This window comes from Schistocerca piceifrons, chromosome 6 (genome assembly GCF_021461385.2).
Source record: "Schistocerca piceifrons isolate TAMUIC-IGC-003096 chromosome 6, iqSchPice1.1, whole genome shotgun sequence".
Taxonomy (NCBI): Eukaryota; Metazoa; Arthropoda; class Insecta; order Orthoptera; family Acrididae; genus Schistocerca; species Schistocerca piceifrons.
In genome coordinates this window covers 231,778,244-231,798,021 of record NC_060143.1, presented here as the reverse complement: position 1 = coordinate 231,798,021, position 19,778 = coordinate 231,778,244, and the positions used below count along the sequence as shown (strand labels likewise).

The window sequence follows — 19,778 nt, the reverse complement described above, 5'->3', positions numbered from 1 at the left end:
TAGGGGTCTGGGAGCCATAAATCCGCCGGATCCGGGACCACACGTGCGAGGACGAGACACGGGAGCCCAGGGAGGAGACGTACCTCTCCCAGCACTCCTGCTTACGCCGTGCAATAAGACGACGGGCGAAGGCACGGAGCCTCTTAAAGGCGATGAGGGTCTCCAGAGACGGGTGCCGCCTATGACGCTGGAGAGCCCGCCTACGGTCGCGAATAGCCTCAGCAATCTCCGGCGACCACCAGGGGACAGCCTTCTGCCGAGGGAGGCCAGAGGAACGGGGGATGGCAGCCTCGGCCGCCGAAATGATGGACGTGGTGAAAACACGGACCACCTCGTCAATGTCACCCTGTGGGGGAGACGCAATGGTTACAGCGGAAGTAAAAGCTGGCCAGTCAGCCCTGTGGAGAGCCCAGCGGGGCAAGCGCCCAGAAGAATGACACTGTGGCAGTGACAAATAGATGGGAAAATGGTCACTGCCACACAGGTCAGGATGCACCCTCCAGTGGAGGGATGGGACAAGTCCAGGGCTGCAAATAGAGAGATCGATGGCCGAGAACGAGCCATGGGCCACACTGAAATGCGTGGGAGCACCGGTGTTCAAGAGGCTAAGGTCGAGCTGAGCCAACACATGCTCCACGGCCCGACCGCGATCATCGGAGACAGTCCCACCCCATAGAGGATTGTGGGCATTGAAATCGCCCAGAAGCAGCAATGGTGGCGGGAGTTGAGCCAGCAGCGCAGCCAAGACATGGCGGGGGAGCTCCCCATCCGGAGGAATGTAAACAGAGCAAACAGTAATAGCCGGCGAGAGCTCAACCCTGGCAGCAACTGCCTCTAAAGGCGTCTGAAGGGGTACTGGGGAGCTACAGACAGAGTGGTGAACAAAGAGGCAAACCCCACCTGACGCTCGTTGACAGGCAGCACGGTTCTTATAGTATCCCCGATAACCGCGAAGGGCGGGGGTCCGCAGTGCAGGAAACCAAGTTTCCTGCAGAGCAATGCAGAGAACAGGGGAATCACTCAGAAGCATCCGGAGCTCTGGCAGGTGGCGGAAATAACCGCCGCAGTTCCATTGGAGAATGGAAGCAGGAAAGGACTGGGAGGGCGTGAATGCGACTAAGAGGCAGACAGCGCTTCAGAGCCAACCGCCGCCACTGGGGGAGAGTCAGCTGAGTCCATAGGAGAGGCCCCCAAGGGTTCCGTGGGGGCGAGATCCGCGGCAGAGGCGAGGATCTCCACCTCATCCCCGGAGCCAGGACTATGTACAGCAGGCGGTGCTGAAACCGCCGGAACGTCCTTCTTCTTGGACACATTCCGTTCCTTCTTCTCGCGTCTGCCCTTAGGGTGAGAGGGCTGGGAGAGCTTCTCTGAAGGAGCGTCGGAGGCTGACGACGACGCAGAAGCCCTACGACCAGCAGGTGGCGGAACCTTCAGCCGCTGGCTGACATCTGGCTGGGAAGGAGAAGAAACGGAGGAAGGGAGAGCCCTGAGGGACCCCTTCCGCGAGAGAGGAACCGGCGGAGGCAACGCCGCCGGAGAAGGAGGGGGAGGAATCGAGCCTCCCGGTTGTGGAGCAGATGTCACTCCCGAAGTAAGCTTGGGGGGAGCGACAGAAGAGGGTTTGCCCCCAACTGCTAAGGGGGCAAGAGAGGAAGGCTTGCCCCCAGGCACGAGGGGGGCAGACAGAGATACATGGCCCCGAGGGCCCACTGAAGGCGGCACAGATGAAGCGACAACCGTCGCTCGTGCGGGCGACGATAACGTGGCTGCAGCATAAGATGTTCGAAGGGAAGCAGGATACAACCTTTCATATTTCTGTTTAGCCTCTCGATAAGTAAGCCGGTCCAGGGTCTTAAATTCCATGATCTTCCGCTCCTTATGAAGAACGGGGCAATCCGGCGAGCATGGAGAGTGGTGCTCCCCACAGTTAACACATACAGGCGGAGGTGCACATGGAGAATCAGGATGAGAGGAGCGTCCGCAATCTCGACATGTAGCGCCGGATGGGCAACGGGAGGACATATGCCCAAACTTCCAGCACTGGAAGCACCGCATCGGGGGAGGCACGTATGGCTTGACGTCGCAACGGTAAACCATCACCTTGACCTTCTCGGGCAAGACATCACCCTCAAAGGCCAAGATAAAGGCACCGGTGGCCACCCTGTTTGTCTTGGGTCCTCGATGGACACGACGGACAAAATGCACACCACGTCGTTCCAAGTCCGCTCTCAGCTCGTCATCGGATTGCAACAAGAGGTCACGATGGTAAATAATCCCCTGGACCATATTTAAGCTACTGTGGGGAGTGACGGTAACAGGGACATCACCCAGCTTATCACACAAGAGCAACGCTCGTGACTGGGCTGGGGAGGACGTCTTGAGGAGGATGGACCCATTCCTCATTTTTGACAACCCCGCCACTTCCCCAAACTTATCCTCCAGGTGTTCCACAAAAAACATAGGCTTCGTCGGAAGAAAGGAGTCACCATCAGTCCTGCTGCAGACAAGGTATTGCGGTACGTAAGGCTCCCGCTTGGCACTAGATCGGCGTCCCTCCCATGGCGCAGCCAACGAGGGGAACGTCTGAGGGTCATACTGCGCAGCATCGAAGTCGACTCTACCTCGCTTAGAGACGCTGGTGGCCGTGCGACCACCAGCTTGATGTGATTTATTGCGCTTCATTGCGCCACATCCGCCCAGATGCCACCTACTCCGAACGAGGGCTCTCCCCAAGGGCGCCACCCAGCCAAAGCAACGGGTACCTGGCCGATATCCCGTTGCCCGGAGTCCCCGTGCCCCAGACAAGATGGGCACATACTCTTTGGCATGCATGGGGAGGAAACAGCTCAGGCATCTGTAGTGCGATCCCTGCGTGGTCAGGGGGCTACCACCAAGAGGGTACATGACGACCCCACCACAACGGACTGGCTACCGTGCTGGATTTTAGGTGTTTAAAGGGTCCACAGTTGTCGTAGGCGCTAAGAAGAAGAGTGCGCACAAGGCGAGAAGGAGACCACCCAGAAGATGTTGGGCGTAGTCCCCCCCACACGACAATAGGTAACATGCAAGATGGTGGAGCATGATGGACCAATACAAAAACACCACGTAAGGTGTCCTTCCCCAAATGGCACGCACTGACGACGGACATTTGGAAGAAAAAAGGAGGTCAAACCCAAGAGGGGACCATCACAGAAGGCCGAAACGTTTGAGACTCCTTTTAGTCGCCTCTTACGACAGGCAGGAATACCGCGGGCCTATTCTTACCCCCGAACCCGCAGGGGGGTACCCCTATTTGATTTTGTATTTATAACCCTGTAATCATCTGACCAAAAGTCTTGTTCCTCCTGCCACCGAACTTCACTAATTCCCACTATATCTAACTTTAACCTATCCATTTCCCTTTTTAAATTTTCTAACCTACCTGCCCGATTAAGGGATCTGACATTCCACACTCCGATCCGTAGAATGCCAATTCTCTTTCTCCTGATAACGACGTCCTCTTGAGTAGTCCCCGCCCGGAGATCCGAATGGGGGACTATTTTACCTCCGGAATATTTTACCCAAGAGGACGCCATCATCATTTAATCATACAGTAAAGCTGCATTGTGTGTGTGAGTTGCTTATTTCATTTTGAAGCAATGGTAAGAATTAAGATAGTAAACAACATAAATTTTATGGAAATCGGTTCACCAAATGGATTAACTCTGCTAATACTGAAAAGCAACGTGTCGATTCAGGTTGTGTTATTGTTGAACACACTGCTCTATCTGAACAAATAAATAAAGTTTTGCAATTTAAGGAATGTGGCAATAGTGGTGTGAAGGTAGCTGATGTGATACGTGCTAGATGAGGTTGTGCATCACAATTAAGAATTGTTTATAACTGTTGTGATTGAAGCAAATGTGGTTATACTTGTGGTGTAACTAAACAGAGAGTGTATACCACAAATAATAAACTTGGTTATGCTATGAGATGTATAGGTAAATGGTATAGTAGTGCACAAATTTTCTGTGCTTTTTTTTTTTACCTACCAAATGAAAGTGCTGGCAGGTCGACAGACACACAAACATACACACAAAATTCAAGCTTTCGCAACAAACTGTTGCCTCATCAGGAAAGAGGGAAGGAGAGGGAAAGACGAAAGGGTGTGGGTTTTAAGGGAGAGGGTAAGGAGTCATTCCAATCCCCGGAGCGGAAAGTCTTACCTTAGGGGGAAAAAAGGACGGGTATACACTTGCGCACACACACACACACACATATCCATCCACACATATACAGACACAAGCAGACATATTTAAAGACAAAGAGTTTGGGCAGAGATGTCAGTCGAGGCAGAAGTGCAGAGGCAAAGATGTTGTTGAATGACAGGTGAGGTATGAGTGGCGGCAACTTGAAATTAGCAGAGATTGAGGCCTGGTGGATAACGGGAAGAGAGGATATATTGAAGAGCAAGTTCCCATCTCCGGAGTTCGGATAGGTTGGTGTTAGTGGGAAGTATCCAGTTAACCTGAACGGTGTAACACTGTGCCAAGATTTTCTGGCCGTGCACCAAGGCATGTTTAGCCACAGGGTGATCCTCATTACCAACAAACACTGTCTGCCTGTGTCCATTCATGCGAATGGACAGTTTGTTGCTGGTCATTCCCACATAGAATGCGTCACAGTGTAGGCAGGTCAGTTGGTAGATCACGTGGGTGCTTTCACACGTGGTTCTGCCTTTGATCGTGTACACCTTCCGGGTTACAGGACTGGAGTAGGTGGTGGTGGGAGGGTGCATGGGACAGGTTTTACACCGGGGGCGGTTACAAGGGTAGGAGCCAGAGGGTAGGGAAGGTGGTTTGGGGATTTCATAGGGATGAACTAAGAGGTTACGAAGGTTAGGTGGACGGCGGAAAGACACTCTTGGTGGAGTGGGGAGGATTTCATGAAGGATGGATCTCATTTCAGGGCAGGATTTGAGGTAGTCGTATCCCTGCTGGGGAGCCACATTCAGAGTCTGATCCAGTCCCAGAAAGTATCCTGTCACAAGTGGGGCACTTTTGTGGTTCTTCTGTGGGAGGTTCTGGGTTTGAGAGGATGAGGAAGTGGCTCTGCTTATTTGCTTCTGTACCAGGTCAGGAGGGTAGTTGCGGGATGCGAAAGCTGTTGTCAGGTTGTTGGTGTAAAGCTTCAGGGATTCCAGACTGGAGCAGATTCGTTTGCCACGAAGACCTAGGCTGTAGGGAAGGGACCGTTTGATGTGGAATGGGTGGCAGCTGTCGTAATGGAGGTACTGTTGCTTGTTGGTGGGTTTGATGTGGACGGACGTGTGAAGCTGGCCATTGGACAGGTGGAGGTCAACATCAAGGAAAGTGGCATGGGATTTGGAGTAGGACCAGGTGAATCTGATGGAACTAAAGGAGTTGAGGTTGGAGAGGAAATTCTGGAGTTGTTCTTCACTGTGAGTCCAGGTCATGAAGATGTCATCAATAAATCTGTACCAAACTTTGGGTTGGCAGGCCTGGGTAACCAAGAAGGATTCCTCTATGTGACCCATGAATAGGTTGGCGTACGAAGGGGCCATCCTGGTACCCATGGCAGTTCCCTTTAATTGTTGGTATGTCTGGCCTTCAAAAGTGAAGAAGTTGTGGGTCAGGATGAAGCTGGCTAAGGTAATGAGGAAAGAGGTTTTAGGTAGGGTGGCAGGTGATCGGCGTGAAAGGAAGTGCTCCATCGCAGCGAGGCCCTGGACGTGCGGGATATTTGTGTATAAGGAAGTGGCATCAATGGTTACAAGGATGGTTTCTGGGGTAACAGATTGGGTAAGGATTCCAGGCATTCGAGAAAGTGGTTGGTGTCTTTGATGAAGGATGGGAGACTGCACGTAATGGGTTGAAGGTGTTGATCTACGTAGGCAGAGATATATATATATGCGGCGTTTCAATCACAACAATGTAAGTCATACAGATTCATGTTCAAACTGAAGACAGATTTAACACAATTAAAAAGAAATTCTGCCAAAGTTCCAATCTCAACTCATTACCCATCTCACTCAAGCTACCCTGCAGAATGACCTATGGATGAAGAACCTTGTGCTACCTGGAATGTGTGTGTGTAGATGTTATTGGGATTGACTGTGATCATGCTGTTGACAACTTCTTGTCAACTGATGACTACAAGTTTGACCTGGTGTCTTTATTAACACTTCAGGTGTTGTCGTGTGTATGTACACCTGAAGTGATTTTTGTATGTTAAAAACAAATGACAGTACAGAGCCAACATTTAATTTACTACGAGATGTACCAGGATTTTCAATGGATTATCAAATAATAAAATTAATGCCAATTTTTTTTGGCATGACAAAAACAAATGTAGTAATAAGAACACCAATTACAGCAGCTACAAGAACAACATAACATACTACTGGATTAATGTAAAAAAACTGTGGGATTATGTCTTACAAAAACAGCAGAAAACTCCTCCAGCATCAACACAGGTCACTGCACTCCTGCCAGCATTCACCATTCGAGGATGCCAAAGAGGATTGGGAGTTACAAGTCAAATGATTGTGACAGCATCTTGCAGCTTTTAAGGTAGTGGACATATGAAGACATTAAGCCTTCTTTTTATCATTGTCTGCATAAAATGTATTTTATTTGTTTCTTAAGCTGGTCCCAGCAGTAGAATGAGAAATTTTTACATTAGTAGAAATGTGTGACCCATTAGAAGTACACTGTCGCAAGTAAATGAATATTGTGGCCACAAAGTTATATTTTTATCAAAAGCACAAAAGTGAGAATGAATTGTACAGGTTATAGATAGCAGATTTACAATGAATAGGACATCAATGTGCCTTTAGATGTCAGATGATTTACATGGACACTTTTATTGATGCTATAATTGTGCGGCATGCATTAGATAAGAAGGTATGACACAAGGCTTTAAATTTAGAAGACCCATCACTAAACCAGGTATTATAGATTGCTCAAGCATTCAAGCTCATCCAGCAAGCCAACATGAAAACAGAATAGCAACCAAAAATAATGTTGGTATACAGTGCGTGTAGTGAATCAATTATCCAATATGTCAGACAGGGCCTGAGACTGACATTGAGCACGAACCGGGCATGTGGTGTAGCCACTAGAACTGAGCAGGGACATCATGCCTGAGCAGCAAGCATGATAAATAGTCAATAAAGTGTTCTGCACAGCCACTGCAGTCCTGTCCACAGTGCTCTATTATGCACACACTTAAACACTGCTGTTTTTGTAATGCAATATGCCAGTATTGCATCACATCAGCCCGGTTAGCAAGTCTCTGTAACACAAAATGGCACAGTCACACTTAAGTGAGCAAAGTGTTGCAATGGAAGTAAACATATAAGAAGCTCAATGTTACATTTGATCCAATACAACTTATAAATTGGTCATGACACTTTACATCAATAAGTATTTGGTATTATTTCAACTGGATGCAAGTGCAGCAGTAACACTGATCAACTTTGAAAGAAAGGCTGTGGCCAAAAGCTTTATGCGAATGTCTTAATTGTGTCTGTCTGCAACCTGACGTGTCTTCTTTACAGTAATTAGCAATCTTGCCTTTTCCTACATTGCTGATATTCTCACCTGGAGTTTCCATTGTTTGAATACTAATTAATGTTATGTTCAGAACAGAAGCACGGTCCAAGCAAATGCTAAGAAGCACTCCTATTGTGGAAATGGGCTTGATGCATTCATTTCTTTTGGGTTCATTGTGCAAGATTCAATTAATTTAGTGGAACAAGACACTTCTTTCCAAAGTTAGATTAACTTTGAGAAGAATTAAATGAGAGTAATTAGGTCATATCTATAGTTTGTATAAAAAAATTAAAAAAAAAAAAAAATAAAATCGAGCACAGCACTGTAGTTTTGTGGAAATTTTATGACTATAGTCAATCTGCCTAACAGAGCCTTGTGCCATTCCCTGGTAAGAGGAGTTGCTAGCAAAACTGACTGGTGGGAAGTACTTTTAAGCTATAAACTTTTTGGTGCAAATAAATTATTATGCCAAATATATTCCTAAAGCTCCAAATATAATGTATGTTTTAAATGTGTTACACTGCAAGAGCATCACATTTATATGGTCAGAGGCATTTAAAGCACATTTCACACCCCAAAGACATTACAGAAAAGCTGAGGTGTGCACCAGTCTTACCACTTCGACACACGGAAAGATGTTAGTAGCAATGGCATATGTCTCACAGTATGGGCTTGGAGAAATGGTGAGAGAAATGTAGACAATTCGGAAGATCACCAGCAACTAAGACAATTGATTATTGGTTGTGAGAGCCTTCACTGTTTGACAAAAAGCTAGTATTCAAAAAACATTCAGTGTCTACAGCAATGGGCCCTGTTCTACAACAACCACATCTACATTCATGGTTGGCAAATCGCTTTTAAGTTTATAGCAGAGGGTACTTCCAATTAAATAATGTATTAGGGTTTCTTCCCATTTCATTCGTGTATGGAGCACTGAAATAATGACTGCTTAGATAGTTCTGTGCATACAGTACTCAGTATTTGCGACTCCTTACCTCCTACAATTATGAAATCTGTTACAAGCTTACGAGTAAGCATGCAAATGCTACCACACTGCCATGACCTTCATGGTGCAAGATTTGGTGTTTGATAAAGATAAAACAATTTGTCATGACCTAGACATGATGTTGCACGAAACTGCAGGGTGAAGCAAAAGTCTAGATACACCCTATAAAAGTTGAATGGTATGAGGAATCATAATGGCATCTTGTGTGGGATGTCCGTAGTTGGGGGCGTAAATAATAGGCGCTATGGCGACAGTGGTGGCCATCTTGGAATATGCCATCTTGGATTTGGGTTGTGTGTTTCAAATGGGAAGGGGTGTCATGTGGAACATTATTTTGAACAGCCTCTTTCTCAGGAATACACATGTGAAATCTATTTTAAGACATCTATATTATGACCTGTTAAAGTCTGAAAGTGCAAGGAGGTCCTCAATTCTGTTTATTGTAGCAGGTGATCCACAATGGCACTTACACACGTGTAAAACACTGAAATCATATTGGTGAATGGTGGACGAAGTACCAGAGTGACTGCTGCTGACTTCAATGACCGGCATCATGAGAGAATTAACATTTCACATATGACAACTCAAGCTATTGCACAAATTTTGTGCAAAACGTTCTGTGATGGCGCATCCCAGAACAGCCACCAATGAGGAGACTGCAACAGCAATTGTGCCATCATTTGTGGAAACTCTATAATGCAGTAAGCACCAGTTATCAGCAATACCTGATGTCAGTCAGCGTTCAAACCTGATTGTGTTGCACACACACACCAATAGCACCGCACAAGTTATAGTCGCAATATCATCTCTCGGGGGATGACCCTGATCAGCTGGTGCAGTCTGCAGAATGGGCTCTGGATCAGTGTAATAGGAATCCAAACTTCGTTCAATGACGAAGCTAATGTTTATGTGCAAGGAGAAGTAAACGAACTGAATCATCATTACTGGTCAGATGCAATACCTCCATGGTTGATCCTATAATTTTACTGCTCAAAAGAAGAAATTAATGTTTTAAGCTGGTAATATTAAACTCGTTGTTATTGAACAAGTGTGCATATGTCTCTGTGTGTCCGTGAAGGACAATATCCCGAGCAGTGTCCACGACCCCCACAGCATACCTAATTTCATACATATAGAGAAGTTACTCTTGTGGTGAAGAAGCAGCTGCTGACTCCAATGGTTGCCTGTAAAATTCTTGAAATGTAAGAGGGCAATTAGGCCTGTCCAGTGAGCTAAGTCTTTTTGTGAATACATTCTTGGCTGCATGCTGATTGCCCCATATCCTGTTGTATTAAAGCAACTTCTATAGTATCTTCTCGAATTGGAACACTGTCATTCACATTTGGCCATTCAATGATTGTCTGCGAGTGAAATGAGTTAGTTTTAGTAGAGAAAACTTTCTCTATGCTTTTGACCATGTTGTTGAAGCAGGTTCTACAGCAAATTTTGACCACCAAATGTTCAAAGTCCTATACAAGCTTGCAGTACATTATAGTTCATCACAGAATCTTTTGATCAAAATTAAATACACACAATTACCTTTGAAATGCAACAGACTGTATTATGGCGGTTACTAAACTCCACATTTAACATCACATATCCCTTGTGAATCTCAAAAACCACAAATTATACAATATGGTGGCTAACAATGACTGTTTCATTGCACACACTTCATAAACGTCCTCTCGTTATTCTGTCTCTTAACAAAGTCCAGTCACATTCCGATTTTCTTACTTTACATTGCTCAGCATGGAGCAACACGAAGTCAAGGAATAAATATTTTGCTTGTGCAGGCCAAATGCACTACCTTGTGGTATATGTTAACTTTAAACCAATAACAATAGGAAGGTCGTTGAACCAATCAGCTGATCAAGCCACGTCTCCTACCTGCTAGCATAGGCCAAGGGATATTATAATACCTGTAAGGGTGCTGGTGGTGAAAAAGTGATGGTTTGGTATGGAATTTGGGACACAAAAATTGGGTCTGGTTTTTACTGGTGGGACCTTGAATGGGGAGAGGTATCTTATGTTTTGCACTGGGCACCACAAAGCAGGTAAATGCAACATGCGATATAACACTGTTCTCATCACCTCTGCAGGACATTCAAGATATCCTCCCTCCCCACTCCCCACATTTATGGTATGATTATGTGCTTCCAACACTGCTGAATCTGCATGATGATTACCAAACCTTCTTCCAAAGAGGTGGTACACTATCCACTATGCTACCAAAGTCAGATAGTTTATGGATGAACAGTTTGGAGGTCACTGGATAGGTACGAGGGATCCTACTGAATGGCCACCTTGGACACCTAATCTTACACCTCTTGACTTTTATCTGTGGGGACACATGAAATCAATTGAGTACGAGGTAAAAATCAACAATGTAGCCCATCTTTGATGGTGTAGAGAGGAAGTAAGTGCCTTTATTGATCCCCAGATCCTATGTTGTGTGCAGTAGGACACAATAAATTATTCTTAACTAAAGGATTGGCCCAGTTTTGATGTTAGACTTTCATTTTCTTAATTTTTCTGAATCAGATAATGCCTTTCATTATTCAAACAATCCACTAATTAAGAAATTGAACAAAATTAGAGAAATTACAAACCTGAAGATTTTACATGAAACCCAGTAATCCACAGGGTGTATCAACCAAACAGAACCTTAATTTTTAATACTTCTATAAATATCTATCATAAATTTAACAGAATTATTGTTAGGCTAAATAGGTTGACACGACTACTAAAACTGGACTTCATATTACTATGAAGTAAAATTTAATTACTGAATTAAATAATTATTAACATGCCTATATTTATATACTCCCACCGGACAATGGGTTGTGAGTCAGTGGCTAGAATTCAATCGGTTAACATGTATGTTTTCATGTCCACTCTAGCCAGAGCCGAGCTAGCACATATTTAACCTCCCAGTATCTGAATGTGTAGCCACTATTGGTACAAGTCAGTCGGTGAGCTATGTTCATTCTGGTCACATCTTGCATCACAGTCTACCCTCAGCTGTTACCTGCCTAACACATCCATGCAAGTTTGCATAATCACCAAGACGCAATAATTTCATTAAGGTATCAGTGACAAGATCTGTGCCTAACTACCAACCATTTCATGCTTCAGTGTAGACCTATGTACATCAATCTGTATGGGTTCCCTTGGATAGTCAAATGGTTCAAATGACTCTGAGCACTATGGGACTTAACATCTTAGGTCATCAGTCCCCTAGAACTTAGAACTACTTAAACCTAATTAACCTAAGGACATCACACACATCCATGCCCGAGGCAGGATTCAAACCTACGACCATAGCAGTCACGCGGTTCCGGACTGAAGCGCCTAGAACCGCACAGCCACCATGGCCAGCTTGGATAGTCAGTTAGTGATGTGTGTAAACATGAGAAAGAGAGCGACACACACGAGTGTTGGATTAGTTAGAAAACTACTCATGAGCCACTGTGTAATATCCACTATATTTAGTCGCTAACTAAAATAACTGCTGTTATCATTCAGAGCAGTGGTGGTCAAACTGATCTGTACTGCTCACTAGTGGGCATTCCAGCTTTCGCAGTGGGGAGTAGGTGGCTGGGAATTGAAGATATCTTCACTAGGTTTTCAAACAATATTGACAAAGCACTTGGGAAGTAGTTATTATCATATGCTTTAACTTTTTGCAACTGCAAAGTAAAGTTACTTCCCTACTACTAAATCACCCTTACTATGGAAATGGAGGGTAGTTAGGAAATTTTGTCATTAACAGAGATACAAAAGTGGGTGTTAGGTAAAAAGTGTGACTGCCCTCAACTTAGAGGGAAAATGGACCGATCAGATGAGTATTATTACTGAAATTCTTGCTAACCAACTGCTGATTATATGAAAAAGTGTAGTGAGGACCGTTCATCACTCAAATGTAATTTAATCTAAACAAATGTGGAAGAACATCAAAATTAAATCAATGGCACTGTGTCTGTGTTTAAACTGTGAAACTACCAATTAAAACAATGCCACAATATGAGATCTCAATTCTTCATGTATTACCGAGGACTTGCGGTCACATAGCCAGCGTAGTAACTTTATAGGCTCAAGGATGACATTTCACTTCTGAAGAACTAGAGGCAAGAGATAAGGTTTAATTGCACATGGTACATGGAAAACATATCATCGATGTAGAAGACTGAGAATGTGTGCAAAGCAGTGGTTGTAAAAGTTTGACACTTACAGCCAACATATAGAAAAATGAGTGAGCCCTGACCAAGCAAAACTTTCAGATATTAATAGGATCTCTATGAAAGAGAAATCTGGAGGAATGTGTTAAAAACAGATTTGCAATTTCACAATGGGAGTCAACAGATATTGTATAGAGTGAATTACTAGTCTCTTAACTTACATGTTTACCCTTGGATGACACAAGATATAGATTTTAATATATGAGAGGAGGAAACATAAGCATGTAGTAATTATAGCAGGAAATAGGGGATAGAAATGAAGATCAAGAGCTCTGACAGCACACCAGTGTTGAGCAAAAACGGGGAGGCTGAAAAGTGTAGGGTACGTGTAGAAGGAAAGAAAGTTGAAGAGAATATTATGGACTGGAAAGAGGAAGCTAATCAGGATCAGATGGTGTATATGATACTATAATAAGAATTTGACAGACCTAAGACATAAGTTGAAACAAGGCAACTGGAGTAGGCGAAATTCCTCCAGATTTGTTAGGTACATTAGTGAATCAACCTTGACAAATCTATTCCATCTGGTATGCGAGATATATGAGACAGGATCAGACTTTATAGTGTTGCAAGTACTGCCAGTCTTTTCTGCCTGAGTAAAGTTCGGTAATTATTTCTATTTTTATATTTCAGTACTTTTACGTCGGCTATTTTCGACTCATTCACATAAAGGTGAAAGAATAGGAGCAAGAGAGATCTCTCTTACACATTACTATGTAAATTTCTTCCTAAATTTTTTTAGAGTCTTTCTTACGGTGGTTGTGTGTACACTCAGTGATATGATCCAGCATGCTGACCTTTTTAATTTTTAAAATATATTTTATTCTTTTCTTTCAAGATACTTGGATTTTGAAACTTCCTGGCAGATTAAAATTGTGTGCCAGACCGAGACCCGAACTCAGGACCTTTGCCTTTCGCGGGCAAGTACTCTACCAACTGAGCTACCCAAGCACGACTCATGCCCCATCCTCACAGCGGTCCCGAGTTCGAGTCTCGGTCTGGCACACAGTTTTAATCTGCCAGGAAGTTTCATATCAGCGCACACTCCGCTGTAGAGTGAAAATTTCATTCTACTTGGATTTTAGTTACAATACATTACGGGTAAAAACAAGTCAGGGTACATATGTAGGTTGACCCAGGCTCAGACAAAACCAACTTTACAATAAATTTCCTCATTTTGGTTCAATCTGATGCTGTAATGCCAGCAGAGTAGGATGTTCCTTACCTTAACAATATGCCCATAGCTGTCATGCAGCACTTCAGTGGCAACTTGCAGCATTATTCTTTGACACTCAAACCACCACATTCCTTTATATGCATTTGTCTTCTTTTTCCATTTAGGTTCCACAAAACATGCAAATTACAAACACCGCAATGTTTGCAAAAATCAGAAAAAATGACTCAAATAATCAGATCTTGTTTGGAGGATGTGTAGAACAATGTATCAGCTATAAATAATTAAGACTGTGGGGAAGTAGTTCACAAATAGGGCTCAGCAGTGCCCTCTTGTGTGAGCTACAATGCCAGTGATACAACAAGCACAGTCTCTGAAAGTCTATAAAACTAAATGAAAATGTGAAAGCAAAATGTTACATTGAAAGGTGACATAAATGAGTTAGTCTGAATGGGACAAAATGATCAGTATTTAAAAAACAGCTTTATCACACAGCAAAATTCTCAATGGCAGGAGTGCAAGGATGAGGAGAGAATGTGTTGGGAAGGCTAAGGAAGGTGGTGTGGAATGGAGGGGTGGGGGGAGGGGGATATTGCTAAACTTGTGAACAGGTCTGCACACAAACTATCACAAATGTTTCACATCTACCATAAAAATTTCACACAACAAGACTTCATTTATCAGTTTAATATATCAAATATTATTTCCATAAACAAGAGTGTAACTTACACTTGAACAAGACATTCCAGAAATTCTGTCACATCACCATGGTATTCGCTACTGCAAAATAGCAGCACACAGCGTAGAGGTGTTACTTCAGTGTTCATACCCAGCAATGAGCACATTTCTTTGTTTCCAAATTCACGCTACAACAAAAAAGTTTCCACGTTAGTCAAAGCATCCAGAAATTTAATACATTACACTGCCATTCATACAATAACCCATTTTCTTCTGACTGAGCAATTAATTATATACTAGGTTATAAGCTAGATTCTATTACTTTGACCTCCAATTTTTCACTGGTATTAGAACCCCATGAACCATGGACCTTGTCGTTGGTGGGGAGGCTTACGTGCCTCAACGATACAGATAGCCGTACCATAGGTGCAACCACAGCGGAGGGGTATCTGATGAGAGGCCAGACAAACGTGTGGTTCCTGAAGAGGGGCAGCAGCCTTTTCAGTAGTTGCAGGGGCAACAGTCTGGATAATTGACTGATCTGGGCTGGTAACACTAACCAAAATAGCCTTGCTGTTCTGGTACTGCGAACGGCTGAAAGCAAGGGGAAACTACAGCCGTAATTTCTCCCGAGGGCATGCAGCTTTACTGTATGATTGAATGATGATGGCGTCCTCTTGGGTAAAATACTCCAGAGGTAAAATAGTCCCCCATTCGGATCTCCGGGCGGGGACTACTCAAGAGGACGTCGTTATCAGGAGAAAGAAAACTGGTGTTCTACGGATCGGAGCGAGGAGTGTCAGATCCCTTAATCGGGCAGGTAGGTTAGAAAATTTGAAAAGGGAAGTGGATAGATTAAAGTTAGATATAGTGGGAATTAGTGAAGTTCGGTGGCAGGAGGAACAAGACTTTTGGTCAGGTGAATACAGGGTTATAAATACAAAATCAAATAGGGGTAATGCAGGAGTAGGTTTAATAATGAATAAAAAAATAGGAGTACGGGTAAGCTACTACAAACAGCATAGTGAATGCATTATTGTGGCCAAGATAGACACGAAGCCCACGCCTACTACAGTATAACAAGTTTATATGCCAACTAGCTCTGCAGACGATGAAGAAATTGATAAAATGTATGATGAGATAAAAGAAATTATTCAGGTAGTGAAGGGAGACGAAAATTTAATAGTCATGGGTGACTGGAATTGAAGAGTAGGAAAAGGGAGAGAAGGAAACATAGTAGGTGAATATGGATTGGGGGAGAGAAATGAAAGAGGAAGCCGCCTGGTAGAATTTTGTGCAGAGCGTAACTTAATCATAACTAACACTTGGTTCAAGAATCATGAAAGAAGGTTGTACACATGGAAGAACCCTGGAGATACTAAAAGGTATCAGATAGATTATATAATGGTAAGACAGAGATTTAGAAACCAGGTTTTAAATTGTAAGACATTTCCAGGGGCAGATGTGAACTCTGACCACAATCTATTGGTTATGAACTGTAGATTAAAAGTGAAGAAACTACGAAACGGTGGGAATTTAAGGAGATGGGACCTGGATAAACTTAAAGAACCAGAGGTTGTACAGAGTTTCAGGGAGAGCATAAGGGAACTATTGACAGGAATGGGGGAAAGAATTACAGTAGAAGAGAAATGGGTCACTTTGAGGGATGAAATAGTGAAGGCAGCGGAGGATCAAATTGGAAAAAAGACGAGGGCTGGTAGAAACCCATGGGTAACAGAAGAAATATTGAATTTTATTGATGAAAGGAGAAAATACAAAAATGCAGTAAATGAAGCAGGCAAAAAGGAATACAAATGTCTCAAAAATGATATCGACAGGAAGTGCAAAATGGCTAAGCAGGGATGGCTAGAGGACAAATGTAAGGATGTAGAGGCTTATCTCACTAGGGGTAAGATAGATACTGCCTACAGGAAAATTAAAGAGACCTTTGGAGAAGGAGAACCACTTGCATGAATATCAAGAGCTTTGATGGAAACCCAGTTCTAAGCAAAGAAGGGAAAGCAGAAAGGTGGAAGGAGTATATAGAGGGTCTATACAAGGGCGATGTACTTGAGTACAATATTATGGAAATGGAAGAGGATGTAGATGAAGATGAAATGGGAGATATGATACTGCGTGAAGAGTTTGACAGAGCACTGAAAGACCTGAGTCGAAACAAGGCCCCCGGAGTAGACAACATCCCATTAGAACTACTGACAGCCTTGGAAGAGCCAGTCCTGTCAAAACTCTACCATCTGGTGAGCAAGATGTATGAAACAGGCGAAATACCCTCAGACTTCAAGAAGAATATAATAATTCCAATCCCAAAGAAAGCAGGTGTTGACAGATGTGAAAATTACCGAACTATCAGTTAATAAATCAAGGCTGCAAAATACTAACGCGAATTCTTTACAGACGAATGGAAAAACTGGTAGAAGCTGACCTCGGCGAAGATCAGTTTGGATTCCGTAGAAATGTTGGAACACGTGAGGGAATACTGACCCTACGACTTATCTTAGAAGAAAGATTAAGGAAAGACAAACCTACGTTTCTAGCATTTGTAGACTTGGAGAAAGCTTTTGACAATGTTGATTGGAATACCCTCTTTCAAATTCTAAAGGTGGCAGGGGTAAAATACATGGAGCGAAAGGCTATTTACAATTTGTACAGAAACCAAATGGCAGTTGTAAGAGTCGAAGGGTATGAAAGGGAAGCAGTCGTTGGGAACGGAGTGAGACAGGGTTGTAGCCTATCCCCGATGTTATTCAATCTGTATACTGAGCAAGCAATAAAGGAAACAAAAGAAAAGTTCGGAGTAGGTATTAAAATCCATGGAGAAGAAATAAAAACTTTGAGGTTCGCCGATGACATTGTAATTCTGTCAGAGACAGCAAAGGACTTGGAAGAGCAGTTGAACGGAATGGACAGTGTCTTGAAAGGAGGATATAAGATGAACATCAACAAAAGCAAAACGAGGATAATGGAATGTAGTCGAATTAAGTTGGGTGATGCTGAGGGAATTAGATTAGGAAGTGAGACACTTAAATTAGTAAAGTAGTATTGCTATTTGGGGAGCAAAATAACTGATGATGGTCGAAGTAGAGAGGATATGAAATGTAGACTGGCAATGGCAAGGAAAGCGTTTCTGAAGAAGAGAAATTTGTTACCATCGAGTATAGATTTAAGTGTCAGGAAGTCGTTTCTGAAAGTATTTGTATGGAGCGCAGCCATGTATGTAAGTGAAACATGGACGATAAATAGTTTAGACAAGAAAAGTATAGAAGCTTTTGAAATGTGGTGCTACAGAAGAATGCTGAAGATTAGATGGGTAGATCACATAACTAATGAGGAGGTATTGAATAGAATTGGGGATAAGAGGAGCTTGTGGCACAACTTGACTAGAAGAAGGGATCAGTTGGTAGGACATGTTCTGAGGCATCAAGGGATCACCAATTTAGTATTGGAGGGCAGCGTGGAGGATAAAAATTGTAGAGGGAGACCAAGAGATGAATACATTAAGCAGATTCAGAAGGATGTAGACTGCAGTAGGTACTGGGAGATGAAGAAGCTTGCACAGGATAGAGTAGCATGGAGAGCTGCATCAAACCAGTCTCAGGACTGAAGACCACAACAACAACAACATTAGAACTTATCCTGTATAACTAGTTTACAAAATTCATTTACAAAAACAATATACCAACTCATTCACAGCATGACCTCAAAAACCAACAGTGTTCTAAAATTTATGGGTCACAAAAGTCAAGTAAGAGGAGTATTCATAGAATAAGCATGTGTGTTCAACAACATTGAGCACTATGACACGAGGGTATTAACAAATGAATGGATTCAGTTATCTAGAAGCAATCATAAGCAGAAAGCTTGAAATAGATTTACAAACACAACAAAATTAGATTAGCTTCTCAATGCTTATTATACAAAGCCCTCGAACACCTGTGGCATTCGACAAGGGTCTCTACTGGGACCACATCTTTTTCTTATCTTTATTAATGACCTAACCTTAAATATAGAGGCTCACAAAACAGTGCTATTTGCTTATGACACAATAGTAATAATAAAAGCTTGAAAAATGATCTTCGCGAAATATAATAAACTGTCCCCAACTCAGTGACTGGTTCCACTTAAAACAGGTAATTATTAATAACAATAAAGCACTAGCACTAATTTTCTGTGAGCAACATAGAAACATCCAATATCAGTCACCATTAAAAATAACCTGTAATAAATAATAAGGAATCTAAATTCCTGGGTTGTGGATCTAGACTAACATGAAATAGAACATGCATGTGACAGATGTTCATTTACATATAAAATGGCAGTCACATTCTGTGGTACCTCTTCTGCTGTGAAGAGTCTTTTCAGAATACAAAAGAGAACTATAAGAATCATGAACAGGATGAGCATTAGAGATTCATGTAGGACTTTGTTTAAAAAATTAAACATACCACAATTATCCCGTATGTACAGCTTGGAAACATTCTGTTCATCAAGAAACAAAAAATTAATAAGGAATATATTTTAAAAAAATTCAGATTTTAACAATTATTGCACTAGACACCATGATAATATTCAGGTTATGCCTACTGTAGTGGGGCCACTCTATGTCACTATGGAAAACAAGTAACTAGCACGACGCTACTGTTAACAGCATACACCACTACCCAGATGATGCTTGTCATCCTGAACACTATTGGACGACACCACATCAGAATCCAACATATAAGAAGGCCCAGGGCCAGTATCAGTTATTTGATCAGTGAAATGTAGGCCAATTGGTCCACTAATTTGGTTAACAGTGTTTACATTTCATACTAAGTTACTGGCAGAACATTGATACTGCACAAACCGGACTTTATTGGTAAAACAGCTTGCATTGTTCCTAAGAGTGTGCTGTAGTCTTTGTTAGTTTTGTGTGTAGTTCATATTTACAAAAGTGGCAACCACTAGAGATCAGTGACGCAAGAAAATCAGATTTTGAACATTATTGTAATTAGGCAAGACTGTGGATTTTGTCATGGAAGAACTGGGTGGGGTTATCAGGAACTAACAGCAGCAATGTTGAGGCAGTGCACATGTAACAGGAACATTTTCTGTGCCGCCTGTGTTTA

The 19,778-nt window shown here is 42.9% G+C and overlaps 1 protein-coding gene across 3 annotated transcripts in view; it reads right to left on the bottom strand.

Annotated features, from left to right (window-relative positions):
- Window positions 1-19,778, bottom strand: part of LOC124802971 (F-box only protein 22-like) — a 219,274-nt gene that overhangs the window by 67,825 nt on the left and 131,671 nt on the right. For all 3 annotated transcript variants that reach the window (XM_047264064.1, XM_047264062.1, XM_047264063.1), the window contains exon 7: window positions 14,704-14,840. In XM_047264064.1, the coding sequence (XP_047120020.1) occupies window positions 14,704-14,840 (137 nt within the window). The remainder of the gene's footprint in view (window positions 1-14,703; window positions 14,841-19,778) is intronic.